The 18,111-nt window shown below is 41.8% G+C and overlaps 1 protein-coding gene and 1 long non-coding RNA gene across 7 annotated transcripts in view; one reads left to right on the top strand and one right to left on the bottom strand.

The window, feature by feature from the left end:
- Nucleotides 1-356: 356 nt before the first annotated feature.
- Nucleotides 357-18,111, bottom strand: part of PFKP (phosphofructokinase, platelet) — a 58,395-nt gene continuing 40,640 nt past the window's right edge. Inside the window, exons 15-24 of one of the 6 annotated variants that reach the window (XM_083466733.1) lie at nucleotides 17,376-17,446; nucleotides 16,650-16,737; nucleotides 15,570-15,722; nucleotides 10,155-10,307; nucleotides 6,951-7,115; nucleotides 6,552-6,613; nucleotides 4,894-5,005; nucleotides 3,450-3,549; nucleotides 1,763-1,868; nucleotides 357-935 (exon numbers count right to left, since the gene is read on the bottom strand). In XM_083466733.1, the coding sequence (XP_083322859.1) occupies nucleotides 797-935; nucleotides 1,763-1,868; nucleotides 3,450-3,549; nucleotides 4,894-5,005; nucleotides 6,552-6,613; nucleotides 6,951-7,115; nucleotides 10,155-10,307; nucleotides 15,570-15,722; nucleotides 16,650-16,737; nucleotides 17,376-17,446 (1,149 nt within the window). In that variant the 3' untranslated portion in view covers nucleotides 357-796. Of the gene's footprint in view, nucleotides 936-1,762; nucleotides 2,206-2,247; nucleotides 2,826-3,449; nucleotides 3,550-4,893; nucleotides 5,006-6,551; nucleotides 6,614-6,950; nucleotides 7,116-10,154; nucleotides 10,308-15,569; nucleotides 15,723-16,649; nucleotides 16,738-17,375; nucleotides 17,447-18,111 lie in introns of those variants that run through there. The other 5 variants (XR_014517426.1, XR_014517427.1, XM_083466730.1 and 2 more) reach the window with 5 other exon arrangements.
- Nucleotides 7,122-8,943, top strand: LOC310689594. The gene is made up of 2 exons (XR_014517539.1): nucleotides 7,122-7,686; nucleotides 8,123-8,943. It is a non-coding gene; the product is annotated as an uncharacterized lncRNA (long non-coding RNA).

Genomic DNA, 18,111 nt, shown 5'->3' with positions numbered 1-18,111 from the left:
TAATCTTGTATTTGCTACTTTTACTCTTGCTCCTTAGATACACAAGCAGCTGGACTGAAGTTGGTTGCACTACATAAAAAAACTTGCTACACAAGCAAGAAATTGCCTTGTATTTGTAGGCCTTGAAATCCAATGCTATTTTCCTTTTAAGAGCACGTTCAGCTAGTGCAGGTTAGCCAACGTGGCACTTTCCAGATGTTGTCACACTACAGCTCCTATCACCTCTGACCATTGGTCACATTAGCTAGGACTGGTAAAGTTGTACCAATAACATGGGCTAGCCCTGAGATGCTCTAGCCAGTGGGTAGGATGAAGCAAGCTCGTCCCAGGTTGTACAGAACAAATGACTCCAGAGCTTACTTTTAATATAGTATTTTATTCTGTTGGGGGACATATATAAGTTTCCTTTTTAGTTTGACACAAAACTAAGCCTCTGTAACATACTCTTTAAGTGTAAACACTATCTGGTAAAAGTGCAAGAGATGAATAGCATCACACGGAGTGCATAGAACCGTTTTTGCACAGGTTATTGGTAAGGAACACATTGGTAAGTTGGGGTTTTTTTGTTCTTAAGTTAGGCTCTAGGGTGTTTTGTGTGGTGTCTTTTTAAGAAGCCTAGGACAATACCAGGTAGAGAGTGTCTGTGATGGCGGCTTTTTGTTTTTCCACATAAAGTGCTGGTACAATAACTTAGATGTTACAAAACGAAGCTGCAACAAGTATTCTAAAGCATCGTTGACACACAATGGAGAGCTATTGCAACCTTTTAACAGTAGGACACCTTGGACCCGTCGGCTCACGCTTCTGCCTGTTTTGGTCTGAGCACATGCTCCAACTGGCCCGAATCTGACACATCGTAGCTGGTCTTGTATTTGGCCAGAATTTTCATCAGAGGCCGTAACTTCAGCCACCACTGTTCGCGGGGAATTCGGTGCCTGTTTAGCAAGAAAGAGGGGAAATGCTTTTAGAACTCATTTAAGCTTATAGGCAGGCTTTAAGAACACCAACTGAGGATGCTGATCAACTTGAATCAAGACACAGGAACTTTGCAATAGGGTCTTGTCACTCTGCTCATATAAATAGATGGTTTATATGGAGAGTTAGTGCTAGTGACATGCTGTCATGTCAACTTGTGCCCAGCAGATAAAGTAGCTGCCTAGTTGCACAAGCGATGCAATAGGACAGCCATTAGATCATGGAAACACACTCCCCTTCCTCCATTAAAACAAGGATTCTAATTTGCTGGTTTTAAACGGCTCAGGCTGAGGTCTTTGCAGATGCCACTAAATAATACCGCAGAAGCAAAATGTTACATGCAAAGTTTATGCTCTTCCGCTGGGGCATGTTGCTTCTCTTAAAATCCAAGCTTCAGACTTGGCACCTAGCTTGGCTGGGCAAAAGGCCCAGTAGAGATGATGCAGGGATTAAGAGAATTTTGAAAAATTCAGCAGCTGCCATGCTACCCAATAGCTGGGCACCACCCACAACAGCAACAGTACATTGGAAGCATTTGCTATTAAAAGATTAAAAAGGGGGTGAAAGAAGATTGTGTCTGGTTCAGCACTGCCAGGTCCTTGTAAAAGAGAAATTCTCCTTTCAATAATCCCAGGAGGTTTTTTTGTTTGTTTGTTTGTTTTGGGGGGGAGGCACTTCAAGTCTGAAGTTGAACTAGAGTCTACCGTTTGTCCCCAAAGAGATACCAATTCTTAATGCTAATCTTCGTGTGGACACCGCTGTTTTCCCCCGCACTGTCTTTACTTACACAAAGTCTGTTTCATCCTTCAGTTGAACCACAGGCTGGAAAATAAGGTTCCTCCGGCGCATTCCCAGGAGGCAAACACTGTCCTCAGTGTTGGCAAATACCCTTCCTTTGAAAAAAAAGCCATACATTTTCTTGTTTTAGCTATACAAAGAGTAACATACGGAAATAGTGTAGGGGGGGGGAATGAAATGTTAAAGAATTCCACATAGGGTTTTTAATTGAATTTGGTTAACTGAAATATTACAGTGAAGAACAACAAATAGGGACTGAAACTGTTAGAGGGCATGGTTTTCAAATCGGTAATTAGAGTGAAAGAGAATGGATGAATAACTGGTGTTGTCACTGGCCATGGTTAATTTTTGTTAGAAATTGTTCATCATTACAGTAGGAACTGTTCCTCAAACCTGATAAAATTGCAAAAGAATGAAGTGTGTTACCTTCATCTGTGATCCGTGCAGCAACCAAGAAAACAAAACAAGAAAGGAAGAATATATGTAACTCACGCGGTGCATTCCTATGTTTTTACAAATTATTGTCAGGAACTTTTAAGTCTTGGGGGGTTGGGGTTGGAATTCTGATATTACTCACACATATTAGCACAGTTTGAGGAGTCGGTCATAATCAAAAAAAGTAGAGCTGGGATAGCCAACATGGTGCCTTTCAGATGTTTTGAATTATAATGCCCATCAGTTTAAGCAGCCAGAAATGATGTAAGCTGTAGTCTAAAACACTGGACGGCACCAAGGTGACTACCCTGAAGTAAAATATCAATCAACATGACCAAATCATGGCAAGATTTGGTAATTTGCCTAATATTCTAAGAAATCTGAAGCCTTATCCTACGCAGGTTTACTCAAACAATGTACCATTAGAATTTGGTGGATCTTACCCCCTGAGTAAGCTTGTCTAGACTTAGTTTTGCTCAGAAAATTAGAAGTCAGTTAAGTGAAAGGATTCCTTAGTAACTGACGGGTTTTTACTTAGTTCTGTTGCAACCACTTGAACGTGGCTTGATATATAGAATACCATGAGGTGTACCTAACATGCATGGATACTTTAGCCCCTGTAAATAAAGAATTGTGGATTAAGTTTTCTGAATTATCAGCCTCAAATATTCTTGAGAATGCAAACAACCTTGTTCCTAAACATGCCTTTTCAAAAGAAGAAAGGGAGCTGGCCTACTTGGTTAAGAAATATTAACAGCCGCTTGTAAATGTTTGCTATATTACATTTTAATATATTTATACTGTCTTTCTACCCTGCAGTGGGCCTGCAAAGCAGTTTACAAGCAGTATAAACTATGAAATCTTTTTGAAGTCAAGAAAAAAATGTAAGCAAGCAGGATTAGATACTTTCCCCTGTAAAACTACATCAAAACACAGCCTGCTTTTGAAAGGCCAACAGTGATTCAAGACTCTAGTCTTCAAACTGGAAGAGCACTGTACAAATGAGGTGCCATTACTGGAAATAGACAATTCACTGGTCCCTGGCTTCAATATTTCCAGCAAGCTAAGGAAAAATAAAACAGGGCAGCTAAGCCTTTTTTCATAGATGTGATAAAATACGAGAGAAGAAACAGCTGTGCCTCACAGACTCAGTATCACATGTTTGGCACCTATTGATGTTAGCAGCTGACACATTAAACTAATTAATTTTTATTTTTTTAATGTCATCAGCATTTCCTTACCTCTTCGATAGCATTCTTTGAGTTTCTTGGAGAGCCAAAGTACAGCTTTCGCTGAAATTTTTGTCCCAAAGTTTCTGTCAAATGGTGAAGGAGCGCCACCCTGTGAAATTCAACACGTATGTTAACAGTGAGTTGAAGTTTTAGGACTCTGTTCAGAGTTACAAAACAATTAGGAGACTTCCTGCCTCACACTTAGGTGGAAATTGAGACATGGCCCATAGTCATGGACAGCAACTAGGGATCCAGGTTGCAAGATTACCTGCGCCTGCAGTGAACTTGGTCTCCACTGAACAAAGGCAGCATTATAAACAAATGACTGCTTCTACATACAGTTCTTTCTGCAGCATCAGATAGTTATAATTTAAGTCGTACTGACATACAGAGCTGCGAGACCTCAATTCAATGGCTGTGGTCCCAGTGCTAATATCTTCATGCCTCGGTGTTACCAATGAATTAGTATTAAAACTGGTTAAATGCTATTAAACTTAGAAGTAGAGAATTGTAGAGTTGGAAGGGACCACAAAGGTCAATTCAGTCCAACCCCCTTGCAAGGCAGGCAACTTGCACCCACCATGGGGCTCGAACCAACGACTGAGATTAAGAGTCTCCTGCTCTGTCAATGGAGCTATTTGCCAATCAGCATCTTAAAAAGCAGAGACATCACCTTGCCAACAAAGGTCCGTATAGTTAAAGCTATGGTTTTCCCAGTAGTGATGTATGGAAGTGAGAGCTGGACCATAAAGAAGGCTGATCACCAAAGAATTGATGCTTTTGAATTATGGTGCTGGAGGAGACTCTTGAGAGTCCCATGGACTGCAAGAAGATCAAACCTCTCCATTCTGAAGGAAATCAGCCCTGAGTGCTCACTGGATGGACAGATCCTGAAGCTGAGGCTCCAGTACTTTGGCCACCTCATGGGAAGAGAAGACTCCCTGGAAAAGACCCTGATGTTGGGAAAGATGGAGGGCACAAGGAGAAGAGGGCGACAGAGGATGAGATGGTTGGACAGTGTTCTTGAAGCTACCAGCATGAGTTTGACCAAACTGCGGGAGGCAGTGGAAGACAGGAGTGCCTGGCATGCTCTGGTCCATGGGGTCACAAAGAGTCGGACATGACTAAACGACAAAACAACAACAACAACTCTGCCAATGGAGCTATTTGTTATATAATACTACCTGCAACACTGAAGTAGGCAAAAAGGCCCCTTTCAAGCTATGTAGATATATGTGCATCTATGGCATCTATTTGCATCTATGGCAGATTTTGTCCCAGGTGATGGATGCAGAAATTAAGCACTGGAAGCCATGTGCCCTGCAGCATTTGTCCTGGGAGGTTTCCAGTCCAGGAGGAAACATGAAACCAGCTCCTGCACTCACAACTGCAGCACTAGAAGAACATTGTAAGCCTCCTGCTTCATCCTGGAGAATCTGTAAGGTATGCCTACCTGCTGCATGTGACCCAGTACGTTCTTTCTGCAGTCAAAGACTCCTTTCCCTTCTTCAGAATAGAGCTGGTAAATGAAGTCAGTTGTGTAATTCTCGCTACTATTTTCATTCCTGTACAACACAAGCATAAGTGTGGTTGGCTTATATTTATTGAGTTACACGTATATCCTACCTTTCTTTCATTATGGAACCCAAGTCTTCCACCCAGGCACGGACCAGACCCAAATATCTTGAGCTTTTTTTAAAAGAACAAAACCAAGCAAAACAAAATCCAGAGGGAATTTCATGCCCCTAAACTTGACTCTCAAACAAGTAACAATAATAGTGGTGCAAATACGACTGAAGGGAATTGTCAGTACAAATCCCTACAGCTTATCGCCTTCAAAATTAAAAAAATTAAAAAAAGCTGTCCAGCTGCAATGTGGGGACAGGGAGAGAGACAATGACTGAGCATATGTAACTGTCCTTTAATGAGGCGTATTACAGTGTTGGCGTATGGCACTGACACCTGAGCTGGCTTGGTTCTAATTGTAGTCCCAGACTGGCCTTTTCTTAGTTTGTGTGGCTGCTGGAAGCTGCCTGCCATTCCAGAAGTTTCTTGTTATGTCCTGGAGTGAAATCTCAAATGGCAAGGACTTTGCCACTGCCCATGGTGAGCTATTGCACTGCCACTGCCAACCACCACAAGCTCACCAGGGTATGGGGGGGGTGAACTGACTTGGTAGCCAACATAACTTTTCAAAGGTGCCTCTTTTGGAAGTGAAGCTGGCTCTGTCTATACTAGGCTAAACTCTCTCTCTCTCTCTCTCTCTCTCTCTCTCTCTCTCTCTCTCTCTATAGATTTTTTTTGTTTGCAAAAGTATGTGCAATGTCTCTTTTTTCAAGCTACATTTTCTACAGGTCAGTATCATTTGTTGAGACATTACTGTTACATTGGGAAGAAAAGGGGGGAAGAGGTAGAGGGGCCATGGTGGGTAGGGGTGGGGTCGGGTGGTAATGTTTCTGTTTTACTTAAAGTATGTGTGGGGTTTTGTGTCAGCGTCGTTTGTGCAGGTTCTCTTTGCTATTTGCTTGTGTTCCTTTGGTGGTGAGAGAAATTGGGGTTGGCCTAGTGTGTGGTTGCTTGTTTGTGATTGGCTGTGGTGATCTTTGTTTACATGTGTGAGGAGGCGGGTAGGTGTTTTTAAATCAGGTTAGCCATATTGATTCGTATGCTGTTGGTATGCTGATTCTTGTTGTTGTCTTGTTGGGCTGTGTATGTGATAAAAGGGAGCCATACCGGTGTGAAGGCGTCTTCTTCCATTTGTCCCCATGTCAGTTTTAGTTTATTGGTTAATTTTTCTAGTAAGGCTGTTTCCCATACTATTTGGTACCATTGGTCCATGCTTACTCCTATACTAGGCTAGACTATTGGTCCAACTATCCCAGTCTGGTCTCCTATAACTGGCAAGAGCTCTCCCAAGAGTTCAGGCAGAGGTCTCTGCTGTTCCTTTCATCTGAGATCCTGCACTCTGGGGTTGAACCTGCACTCTGTCAGTGAACTACAGCACTTTCCAGTGGTGACATTTGCCATTCTTCTCCTCTCCCCATCCGAAGTACCACCCCAACAACAAATTAACTTCCTTTTACAGTGCACTTTAGTGAGCAGTCAGCTTACCTCAGCACCAAACCACGTTGAATGCTGGTTTTCATCTTTTCAGTCAAATGTTCCACGTTGGCCTAAAAAGAATGCATCATTTATGACTGTGAGTCAAGTGATGTAAATTTGCTTTGTGCACAAAGGTTTGCTTTGCTAACCTTTGCTTTGTGCACATCCTTAAAGTGGCCTGCCAGACAGAAATCCCATTACTTTATATCACTCCTAATGCAACTCTAGTCAAGAGAGAAGAGTTCTCATATGCAGCATTGAGCCATCAGCCAGTGATAAATCTGTTGATATACCTGCTCCACAGACATTGAATTTACATATTATTACTTATTGAGTTCAGTCCACATTCTGCCCTTCCTCCCAATGGAGCCCGAGGTAGCCAATAGGTAAAATATAGGATCTGCATACCTGGAGCTCTCGAATATCAAATTTCTCTTCAAAGATGTATGCAGCATCAGCTCCTGCAGCAAGAGCACCCATATTTGCCAAGTAGCCGCAATAGCCGCCCATAGTTTCAATGATGAACACACGTCGCTTTGTCCCACTTGCCGACAGTTTGATTCGGTCGCATGTCTAGCAAAGAATGGTCTATTAGTGACTTTCAAACCAAAGCGCTCACCATCCTTTAAGGATGATATTTTAGTATCATTCGGAGCACAACTGCTTTGTTTTTATGATGCACCATGAGAACTAAAAATAATTAGTTCAAAAACATTTCTCTGAGATTTCTACAAGTCATCTGCAATGCTTCACCCAATATTAGGTGAAACTTGGCATAAAAAAACCAGTAGTTTTTTTCAGAAAATCTTACAAATGCCGTTTTTCTGGAGCAAAAAATCCATGACTCCTCTTGATTCTTAGCTTTCAACATAAGCTATGACTGAGATCAAGTCTTTTCCCTCTAATGACAAGGGCTTGAGCTGCAATCCTAACCCCACATTCTTGGAAGTAAGTTCCACTGACTTTAACAGGACTTACTTCTGAGTAAGCATGGCTAACATTGTGCTTCCAGATCCAAAGTTGCTCTTCAGTACATATAAGAGAGACGACAATTTCCAACTGCTCTCCCCTTCATCTGCAGCCCCCTCCCCAAAATACAATATTTCCCCCAACCTTCCAGATCCGATTTTGGGGGTAAATGTAGGCAGTGGCGTAGCGTGGGGGGTGCCAGGGGTGCCAGCCGCACCGGGCGCAACATCTGGGAGGGGCGCGCTCGCTGCCTCCGGAGTCGCCGAACAGCCTCGGGCGCAGGCTGTAGCGGAGCCGCATGTCTCGCGGAACCGCCGAGCTGTGCGCGCGTCCGGGCTGAAGGCGCCCGGCAGGCAGCGGCTCTCAGCCCTCGCCGCGGAGGACGCGCCAGGCAGCCCCTCTTCACAGCCCCGCCTCCGCCGGTGCTGCTGCAGCTGCTGGGCAGTTGCATTTTCCTCGCCTCTCTGCCCCCCTCCTCCTCCGGGCAAGCGGCGTCGTTTGGGCGGCAGCGGGGGGGGGGCGCAAATTACTTGCCTTGCCCCGGGTTAGGGGGCGCAAATTACTTGCGTTGCCCCGGGTGCTGACAACTCACGCTACGCCGCTGAATGTAGGAAAGGAAAGCAGGAAAGGTCCATTCTAGAAACACTGTTCCATTCATGGAAATAAAGTGTATATAACTTGCAAGGAAACAGACGTTATATACTTTATAATATATGGATCCAGATAGAACTGTTACTTACACTTTACTACCTTCTAAAGCAATCAGTTGGGTAACTTAATAGCCTGACATGTGATATATATTGTCATAATATTAACTAACAGTTTCTTCAACTGCCTGTTTCATAGGACCATGTGTCTTGGGCAGGGAAGGGAGAGAATTGAAGGTGGTACATCTAGCATACCCAGTGCTCTGAAAGATACTTGCAGCAAGGTGGAAATGCTCTTGGGCACCTCCATACTTCTTATGTTTCAAGAACAAAACATTTCCCTCCAAGTAAATAAAAGAGACTGAGCTATACCAGCTTCAGGGCTGGCTTGAAAGAGTTGGAGGAGTGGCAAAGTGTTGGGTCCTTCAGATCGAACCGCCCTGAGACTTCTGGGCATGGGGCAGTACAGTGATACCTTGGTTTACAACCACAATCTGTTCTGGAGGTCCAGCTGTAAAACAAAACAGGTTGTAACACAAGGCGCGCTTTCGCCAATGGGGCCTCCCCCCCAAAATGGGTTGCAATCCCCCAAAAATGGGTTGTAATAATAATAAAAAAGGGACACACACTTCAGGGTTTGATGTGGTTGCAATCCAAAATGGTTGCAAACCAAGGTACCACTGTATATAAATTCAATAAATCATCATCATCATCCAGCCTTCACTTGGTCAACCTCAGCACACATATCCTTCTCACCCCTATCACCATCTGGAGCTGTGACACTGCAGGCAATGGGAATCCAACATCAGAACTGCCCTCTATGAAGTCAGTGTTTTCTCTTCCACCTGGAGAAGATCTCATGGTTTTGATTGTTCCTAGAATGCAACCGCCCCCCCCCCAACTTGGCAGCACAGGGCCCATTTATTTAGAACATCAAAAGCACCTGTCTTTGTGCTGGCTCATCTTTACTCTTCCATAAGGAGGGAGTTTGATGCACATCTGGCAGCCCTAGCCTCTAGGATCAGTGCTCTTCAACCTTGTTAACTCACCCACATCTGGAAACCCAACTCCCATCATCTTTGGCCTGTGGATGATGGGAGTCGTGATCCACCAAAGGTTAAAGAACACTGCTTTCAGCTGTAGGAGACTGTGCCTTTCTAACATCTCTGTTTTGATCTTACAACACTCTTCTGAATTCCTGCAGGATAGCAACCACAAAGGAAGTATCTTTAATAACAACAACAGTAGCTTTTTCCAGGGGTACTCAAGCACCTGCCCTGTGGAATGTCCTCCCATCAGATGTCAAAAAAATAAACAACTATCTGATGTTTAGAAGACACCTGAAGGGGAAGTTTTTAATGACTGATGTTTTAATGTATTTTTACTCTTTTGTTGGAAGCTGCCCAGCGTGGCTGGGGAAACCCAGCCAAATAGGTGGGGTAAAAATAATAATGTAATAATTATTATTTATTATATGCAGTACCTGCACCTTTTTTCTCTCCAAATGTTACAAGTGTGGCACTTATTGTAACAACTTCATGGTGAGTACCAGCACCTCCCCCCCCCAAAAAAAATCACTGATGATGATGCTATTATTATTATTATTATTATTATTATTATTATTATTATTTGTTGCAATTAAATGCTCGTGCCACCTTTCTGCTCCAAAAATGCAGAGTTAAAGCAACTAAAATTTAGGGAGCTAAAATGATTGATGGTTGGGAGCATAACTTGGCATTTTGACTTCCTCCTGTGCAATCTTATAGCACATCCTACTTGTTCCTGTCCACCAGCACCTGCATTTTATGGGCTGATCTTGTTGAAGAGATCTGGTGCATGAGATCCTGGCTAAATTTCAGGAGTTTTGATGCAGTGACCTTCAGAATTTGAAACCACAATTTTGATTCAGCCCCAATAACCTAGTGGCATAAAAACAAAGGGAAACGTTTCTTCTCTTCTGTCTTGCAGACATGGGTTTAAGTATTTTCCATCTTACCTCTACAATGGCGTTCAGGGAAGTGTCAGCACCGATACTGAGGTCAGTGCCGGGCACATTGTTGCTAATAGTAGCAGGCACAATGCAGATAGGAATGCAAAACTCCTCAAAACGGGGCCGTGCTTCAAATAACTGCAGGCAGCCATCGAAGGCCTGAAGTGGTGGTAGGGTACAAGGAATGATAAGCAACACGCTTGGTGCCCTGGCTTTGCATAGTTACTGATTAGGCATTATGCTAGTGGCTCTTTGTGCGTGGCAATGGAAGGTCTGACTTTCCGAGGGTGCAAAGGCTTCCCAAGCTGGTGATTTTAAGAAGGGCTTGGCTCGTGTAGACCCACCAAAGGTTGCTGGATTTGCATTGGTGCAGAAGAAAGATCGGCAGAAGTTAGAAAGGTGAAACAAGCAGAACATGGAAAGCACAGAGAGACTGAAGTTGTTTAGTAGTAAAGGAAATTAGCAACAGTTTTGTTTTCTGAAAGGTTGAGGAAAATAACCATTGAGGTTATTTATACCCTGCTTGTCAAACTCAGCTTTCAAAATGGATTAGGAGCACGGAAGAAGCTAGGCACAGCTTAGTAGCCGGCCATCATTTGTGGGCGCTACTAATCTTCCTCTCCAGTTTTCTGTAGATGCCAGAGAGGCTAGGGACAGTCACACTGGGCTGTGGAGCAGGCCAAGGCTTGCCAAAGCAAAGCACGACATGAGACAACAACTCTTCTATCTCCAAAGTCAAGGGGACAGGGTGTTTCTCATGTAATGCTGAACTCAGGCCATGTGAGAGGGCCAAAGCAAAAGGTAAGCAGATTGGTGAACGCCTGTCAAGAGCAGCACTATTGCAAGATGCATTTATCCCTGACAAAATGCATTTAAATTCTTACTTCTGAATGATGCAACCACTAACTTAACAGAACTGAACCTCTTATATAACAGTGTTCTATCAAGCGATGAAAATCTTCAGTTGTTGGCTGTGTAGTTCTATTTTATTCATTCATTCCTCTCAAAGAAGTTTCTCCCGGGAGTATAGGCACTAAATCTCCCACTGCAGCTGGTGCAGAACTAGGTCACTGGCTCTGACATGCCATTCACACCGTATAACATCTGCTGAGGGAACTGTACTGGGTGCCAATAGGCAACCCTACCGCAAGTCAAGGATTTACTTTTAGCATTAAAAGCCCTAAACAACTTGGGACAAAGTGACCTAAAGGATTGCCTTCCCCAAATAACAGTGCCTGTCAGCTACACTCCTGCATTGTACTGTATTCACTAGAAAGCAGGCTTTTAATGTTGCAGCTCCAACCCTCTGGAATGAGTTACTAACTGGAATCAGACATGCCCTGAGTATTTTGACATTTGGGCAGCTAATCAAGATATTTGTGTTTAAGACGGATTTCTATGAAGTCTGACTCAGTCCTTTTATTTTACTAATTGTGTGATTTTAGAAATGCTTTCATTGTCTTTGGTTTACAGAGTGTGTAGCCTTTTCCATTTTATCTTATTTTATCCTGTTTGTTAACTTTTGGTTGTGAAGCTATTTATAAATCTGCAAATTAAATGTAAAAAACTCATTCAAATTTATAGTCTATCTTTTGCACTTAATGCATTTAGACTGTTATGTGCCACACTGATATTGCTGCTTCCTGCTCTGTCATGGGAGAGTAGCAGTGTGTGTGACTGAGAAACATCAAGTGTAGTGAAGAGGCATACTTAATATTTGAAAAACCCTTCCTATAAAGAATCCCTTTTTAACAAACTGGACTACACATGTTATGCAGAATGTGGTGATAGGTTTCTATGGATAGGATCATAACTTTTTAATTCCCCTGAATCAGAAAAAGGAGGAAGAAGAACTTGTAGAAAACTTATACATCAAACAGAAAGTGTTAGAATAACAATCACCTTGATGTGCAGGTAGGATTTTGTTTTTGTTTTTGAAAGACCACATTGAAGAATATAGCTATCCCAAGTACCATAATCTATAATTTCCACAACTCCTTCTGCATAACGTGGAGACCAGCTCCTACATTTAGTGAACTAACAAACCAAGAATTTGACAATCAGTTTGAAGGAGATTTATTGTATTACATCTTTAAGCTTTCAAACAATCCTCTCTCCCAAGGATCACAGGCTAGCATACGTGAAGTATTGATTGAGGATCCAGTTTATCCACACAATACTGTAAGGTATGTCAGCTTGTAACTGTCAATGAGCCTGATGGTTGAATAGGGAATTGAGCCCTGCCTCCCTAGTCAAGGTCCAACACTAACACATATCACTATACTGATACCTAGTTTGATGCAGAGCCAGTAAGAAGCATGCACTGGGTACAAGTGTTCAACCAGTTGTGAATCTGCTTAACAGTAGTTTTGTTCAGCCAACAAAATGAAATCAAGATATACTATGTCCATGGCATTCCCATGATCTACTAATGTAGTCATTCTCTCAGTAAAGGAGAGACGGTTGTCTGGCAGGACTCATTCTTGATAAACCTGTGAAAGCTCCTAGTAATCAGTGCATTCATTTTTAGATGCTCACAGATGGACTGCTTAATAATATGTTCTAGACTAGAGTTTTGCCCGGTATCAGCATCAAGCCAACTGGTCTGTGGTTTTCTAGATCCACCTCCCCCCCCCCTTTTGAAAATAGGTACGTTTGTCTCTGTCCAGGCTCTCAAACATTCTCCAAGAATTCTCAAAGATTACAGAGAGCAGTTCTGAAATAAACCCTGCAAGCCCCTTCAGCACTTTCAGATGTACTTCATCTGACCCTGGAGAAGTCAACTTATTTAAAGTTCTTATGTGTTCTCTTCTCCAGCTATTTCCTTACCTATCCTGGACTGCAAATCCATCCATATATCATTTGTCTAACTTTTCCTGAAATGGGAGTTGAGTAGTTCTACCTTCTCTTCATCCTCTGTTAACACTTCAACACCTTTCCTAAACAGGCAATTTGCTTGTTTCTTGACCTTCTTGGTCTGAACACAGAATCCATTTTTGTTGTGTTCAGAAACACCTGGAAGCCTTTGTTCATTCTGAGATTTAGCCTTCCTGACACAGTTCTAATGGGTTCAAGCCACTCTACTGTATTTGTGCTTAGTTAAATGTTTTTCCTTCCATCTCCATACCCCTGCGCAGCCACAATGAATTATTTAGATGTCTCCCATTTTCTCTCCTCCTTGGAAATGCTTGCAACTATGACTTCAGTATTTCACTTTCTACAATCTCTCATCCCTCTTGAACATTTTTCTCCTTCAAAATTTCAGGCCATGGGATTGTACTCAATTTTAATCTGAGCTATTCCTAATGTTCAGGGTACACCTCCAAATACACATAATTTTCACATTGCTTACTATTACAAATTCCAACATGACGTGGTAACTTTATTCCCAAGGTTACAAGCCATTTCACTTGGGCAGTAAGACTTGCTCAACTGGTGATCAGTTGTGGCCTGGAGTGGCCTTCAACAGAGCGGCCACCACAGTGAAGGAGGCAGATGAGCAGAAAGAGGTGGCTGTAAACTAGAGTTGTCTTTTTAAAAAGCACTCCTGAGCCCAAGATGGCTGCAGGGAGTGAGAAAAGGAGACAGAGATGGAAGCAGAAAGGAAACAAGATGGAGGACAGAGAAACTGAGGGGAAAAGAATGGTGAGAGAAAAAAAATGGACAAAAGGACAGACAGGTTAAGATCTCACAAAATCAAATGTAACAGCGAGGACTGGGAGAGAACAATCTCAGATGAAGACATGAAAGGACAGGTGAGAACAGGTAACGACATTGCAATTCTCAACTATGTTGCACTTCCTGACCTCGGACAACAGGTGGCAGCCTGATGGGCAGATGCCCAAGGCAAAAATAAAAGATTGAAAGCTAAACCTCCATCTGGAAGCAATATATATGCCAGTGTTTTTAGAACTTCCTTTCTTCATCAACATCTTCCAGGTTGCAGAGGATTCTGAGTTATCTTTAGGGGACATGGTCAGTTCCTGTGTGGAGCAAGCTGTACCTGTTGGAAACGGAGTATGCATTCCATAATCCTCAGTGGCTGAACGTGGTAGCAGAAGATCACAGTGGTGAGAAATCTCTCTTCCTTACCACCACCGGAATACCATTTGAGAACTACTGGCCGAAGAAAATAAATGCTAAACCAGCCACAATGCTTCCCTCGTATAGAAGCCACAGCGATTCTAAGATGGTTCAGCTTCTACTGAAAGAAATGTAGAAACTACCATCTACCTACAGTCTAGTCCAACTTGGTGACATCTGCATTTTGAGTATAATGCAAAAGAAGGAAAAACCATTTCTTTCAGAAAAGTAATCTACAGGTCCCAAGAAAATCCATGAAGCAGAGAGGATAACAAGAAACATGCAGGAGACCATTACTCACCTTAGTTTGCCTATAAAACTAGAGGTGGAGAATGTTATGTACCAGAACTGGAAAGACGTTAAGTGTCTTGTGAGGAAAGAAACTTTAATTGCCAAGAATGACATCAGCAGGAAAAAGCAGAACTGCTTTGAGCTCTTGGTGTCTCTCTTTTTTTGCATCTAATAAAGCAGGCTGTTACAATCAAACATGTAAATTTTACAGGGTTCTTTAAAGATTTATATAGCTCACTGCATGTTGCTCAGGGATGCTCTGCCTTTCAACACATGTAAAAGCAGGTTTATGACAAATCATAAAATGTTTTGGAGACACCAGAAAGAGCAGTTTGCCAAACAGAATGGAGAAAAGAGGCTGCTTGAGGAAAATTTACACCAAGTGCCCTTGGAGATGGAGAAGCAGCAGTGCATTTATTTTCCAGTGATGTGACAGCAGTCTGCTTTGCAATAATCTAGAAAATTCTATTTAAAAAGGTACATCCTTCATCGGAAATCCTGAGCATGCTAGCCATGAATTTAAGTCACACAGATGTGCACAAGCACATTGGAGGTGTGATGGAAATAAACAGATTTCTTTCTATCCTCAGAGAATAAATAGCCAAAGAGTGATGATTAACTAAAACCATTCACCCCAATTCATAATTTCAATCTTTTAGATGCCAAATTAACTCTGAGCTTTTAATGGTTATCTGTCTTCGCTGCTATTTTCTGACTGGATCCATTATTATATGTTTTTACATTGTTTTAAGTATTTGTAAAAACCCTTGAAGACCAAATTTTTGGAAAGGTGCAATATAATTTTTGTATGAATGAATAAAGTAAAAATGTAGTTTTCAAACTTTCTGAAATCGATGGGCTAATCAAAAAAAATTTCTTTCTCTCTCTCTCTGTGTGTGCGTGCACGCACATGTATTTACACCTCGTTTCTGCCACAATCATGTTTTGGGGGTGTTCTGGTTCACAAAGGTCTCCAGCTCCAGCCGTGGTCAGCAGCACCTGGGATAACTATGTTAGTGAGCATGCACCAAGAGAAGAGAAACTTACATCAGTGATAGTGTTCAGAGCAGTGTCTGCACCAATGCTGAAATCAGAACCCGGTACATTGTTGGATACGGTTGCAGGAACCATAACCATGGGAATACAGAACTCGTCAAATTTCTCCCGGGCAGCGGACAGTTCCAAAAGTCCCAAGTAGGCCTGATGGGCACATGTGGTAACGAATGCAGAATTAGAGGGGACAACAAGAGGACAACGCTTGCAACATGGATGGGGTTTGGGCAGAAGGGTTTGATTACTGTATCACAAACACACACATGCTGGAAATAGTGGTTTGTTTGGTTTTTTTCCAGAGAGTCAAAAGTGATTTGAAAGAGGGAATCACTGCTCATGACACATTTGGTAAACAGGCTTTCGCAATGTTTCAAAATTCTGTTTCACTGCAGATGTTAGTAGAACAGAAACAAGTGTGTACTAGATGGGAAGTGAAGCCTCTCTCTCAATGCACTTGAAAACGACTATCTATTGCCAGCCACAGAGACACACTAGGAAAGGCCAAAACAGAATATATAAGACAACAGACAAGCATAATACTGTAAATACATCTAAGCATTCCTCCAAGTTTTGTATAACACAGAGAATAAAATCTTACAAATTTAAGGTCCCCCCTCCCAAAAAATAAAAATAAAAAATCCTACATGGATGGCATCAGTATTTCAATAATGTTGATTAAGTAACAGGTTTATGAAAGCCATGTTTAGGAAAATTGGACTCCTGAACAGGAGTTTGGCTTTCAGAATTGGCACCATGCTGTGGGAAGATTCATTAAATGCAATTCATTAAAAAAATACCCACTGCATAATTCTAAGCATAATAAGAAACATGAAAATAGAAACCCCGCATGGAGTTCCAACTCCAACTACATAACTGCAACATAACTTAGTTAATATCTAGAGATTTAACATATTGGAACCTTGTGGAATGATTGGTTAGGTTTAAATTAAATTAAATAATCTTTCTGGTCTTACTGAAATCTAAATTCTAGCATTAATCCTTGACTACAATATTTCAGCTGTTACATGCTCATTTAACAAGAAGTTACAAGGGAAACAAAACAAAGTGACATACCTCAAATCCACCAATTACCAAGAGGGCATTGATGTTATGAGTTCGCATTTGTTCTGCAATCTTCTCCAAATACTTTCCAGGGAGTGCACTAAAATATATACACATCTCTGTTAAAAAGGCTTTTTGCAGGGCACTTAAGGCTATATGATTAAAAGAGACTATAATTTTTTACACTAAGTGTTTTTCCACATCTTACTTTTGAAGGTAATCTCTAAACTATTATGTTATAGCACTTTGTGAAAAACCTTTGCTTCCTGTGATGACTGGTTGACATTGTCTGACCTACACACACTTTATGCCTCATAAAAAATGTAACTGCAAATTAATTATGTTCCTTAAAAAAATTCTATTTTCCCCTTTACATTCCCCTATAATACATGCTGAGGTAAAAACATTTAAATTTCAGGATCAAGTTATAGAAGGTCCTTCTATCACACCATTAAGCAAGTCTTCTCTCCCTTTTTATAATAAGCATTAATTAAAACTATGAAGCAGAATCCAATGTTGCATGAGCAGGTCTGCTCAAGAAATGGGACTTCACAGTCCTCTTCTCTTGCTCTGCAGCCCCTGTGATCTTCCAAAGTCTGCATTAGCAATGTTCACAAAAATTTCCCCTTTATTGACTGCTGCATCAAGTCTGTATATAAATCTTCACACTAAATTACACACACACACACAAGTGAAAGTTAATTTTCTCAAAGATATCAGTATGAAAGATCCCATTACCGTTTTGTGCCAAGAATTGATCCGCCTTGGCCAGTCCAACCTCCAACATCTCCCCAGCTGATTTCTTTGATCTATCATTCAAAACAAAAAAGACATAGTTTTTGAATTACTATGCCCTAGTTTAGATACACATTGTAGGTAATTTCTGTAATGGATACAAAGTTAACTTCATTCAGCACTACACTGTACAGCGTGTCCAAACCAGTGTTTCTTACAGTTCAGTTTTCGACTTCCACTTTTCCAGAAAGGATAATAGACAAGGGTACCATCTAATGAAATAGGGAGGCCTACATGACTTCTGTCCTGAACAATTGCACAAAAGCATTGCACTCCTTTAATATGAGAAGAAAAACAAAAACAGTGGCAGGTCACAGAATGTGGTGCGGGGCTCTGACACTCCTTCAGATGTTTTTCGTGTGCCTCTCAATGTTCTCCACCCTGTGAGCAGAGAAACTGGGGAAATCAACACATTTTTCCAGGGGGAAGATAAAGACATCGACAGCTTTCCCGAGATGTGGACTGGTATTAGCAATGGCAACAACACAGTTTCTTTCTCTCCACTCTCACAATGGTGTATGTGTGTGTTTTGCTGTTGTTGCAAGTGCTAACTGTGCTGGTAGTCTGGCCACCATTTTGTGTCCTCCACAAAGCCCCAGATCTAGTGACATTCAACGACATGGAGGGACAGAGAATGGTGGCTCCAACAAAAATATGGCACAGAACATTTGGAGTGGCT

Source organism: Podarcis liolepis (genome assembly GCF_965112155.1).
Source record: "Podarcis liolepis genome assembly, chromosome: 12".
NCBI classification, from domain to species: Eukaryota; Metazoa; Chordata; class Lepidosauria; order Squamata; family Lacertidae; genus Podarcis; species Podarcis liolepis.
This window is presented reverse-complemented; position numbering and strand designations above follow the sequence as displayed.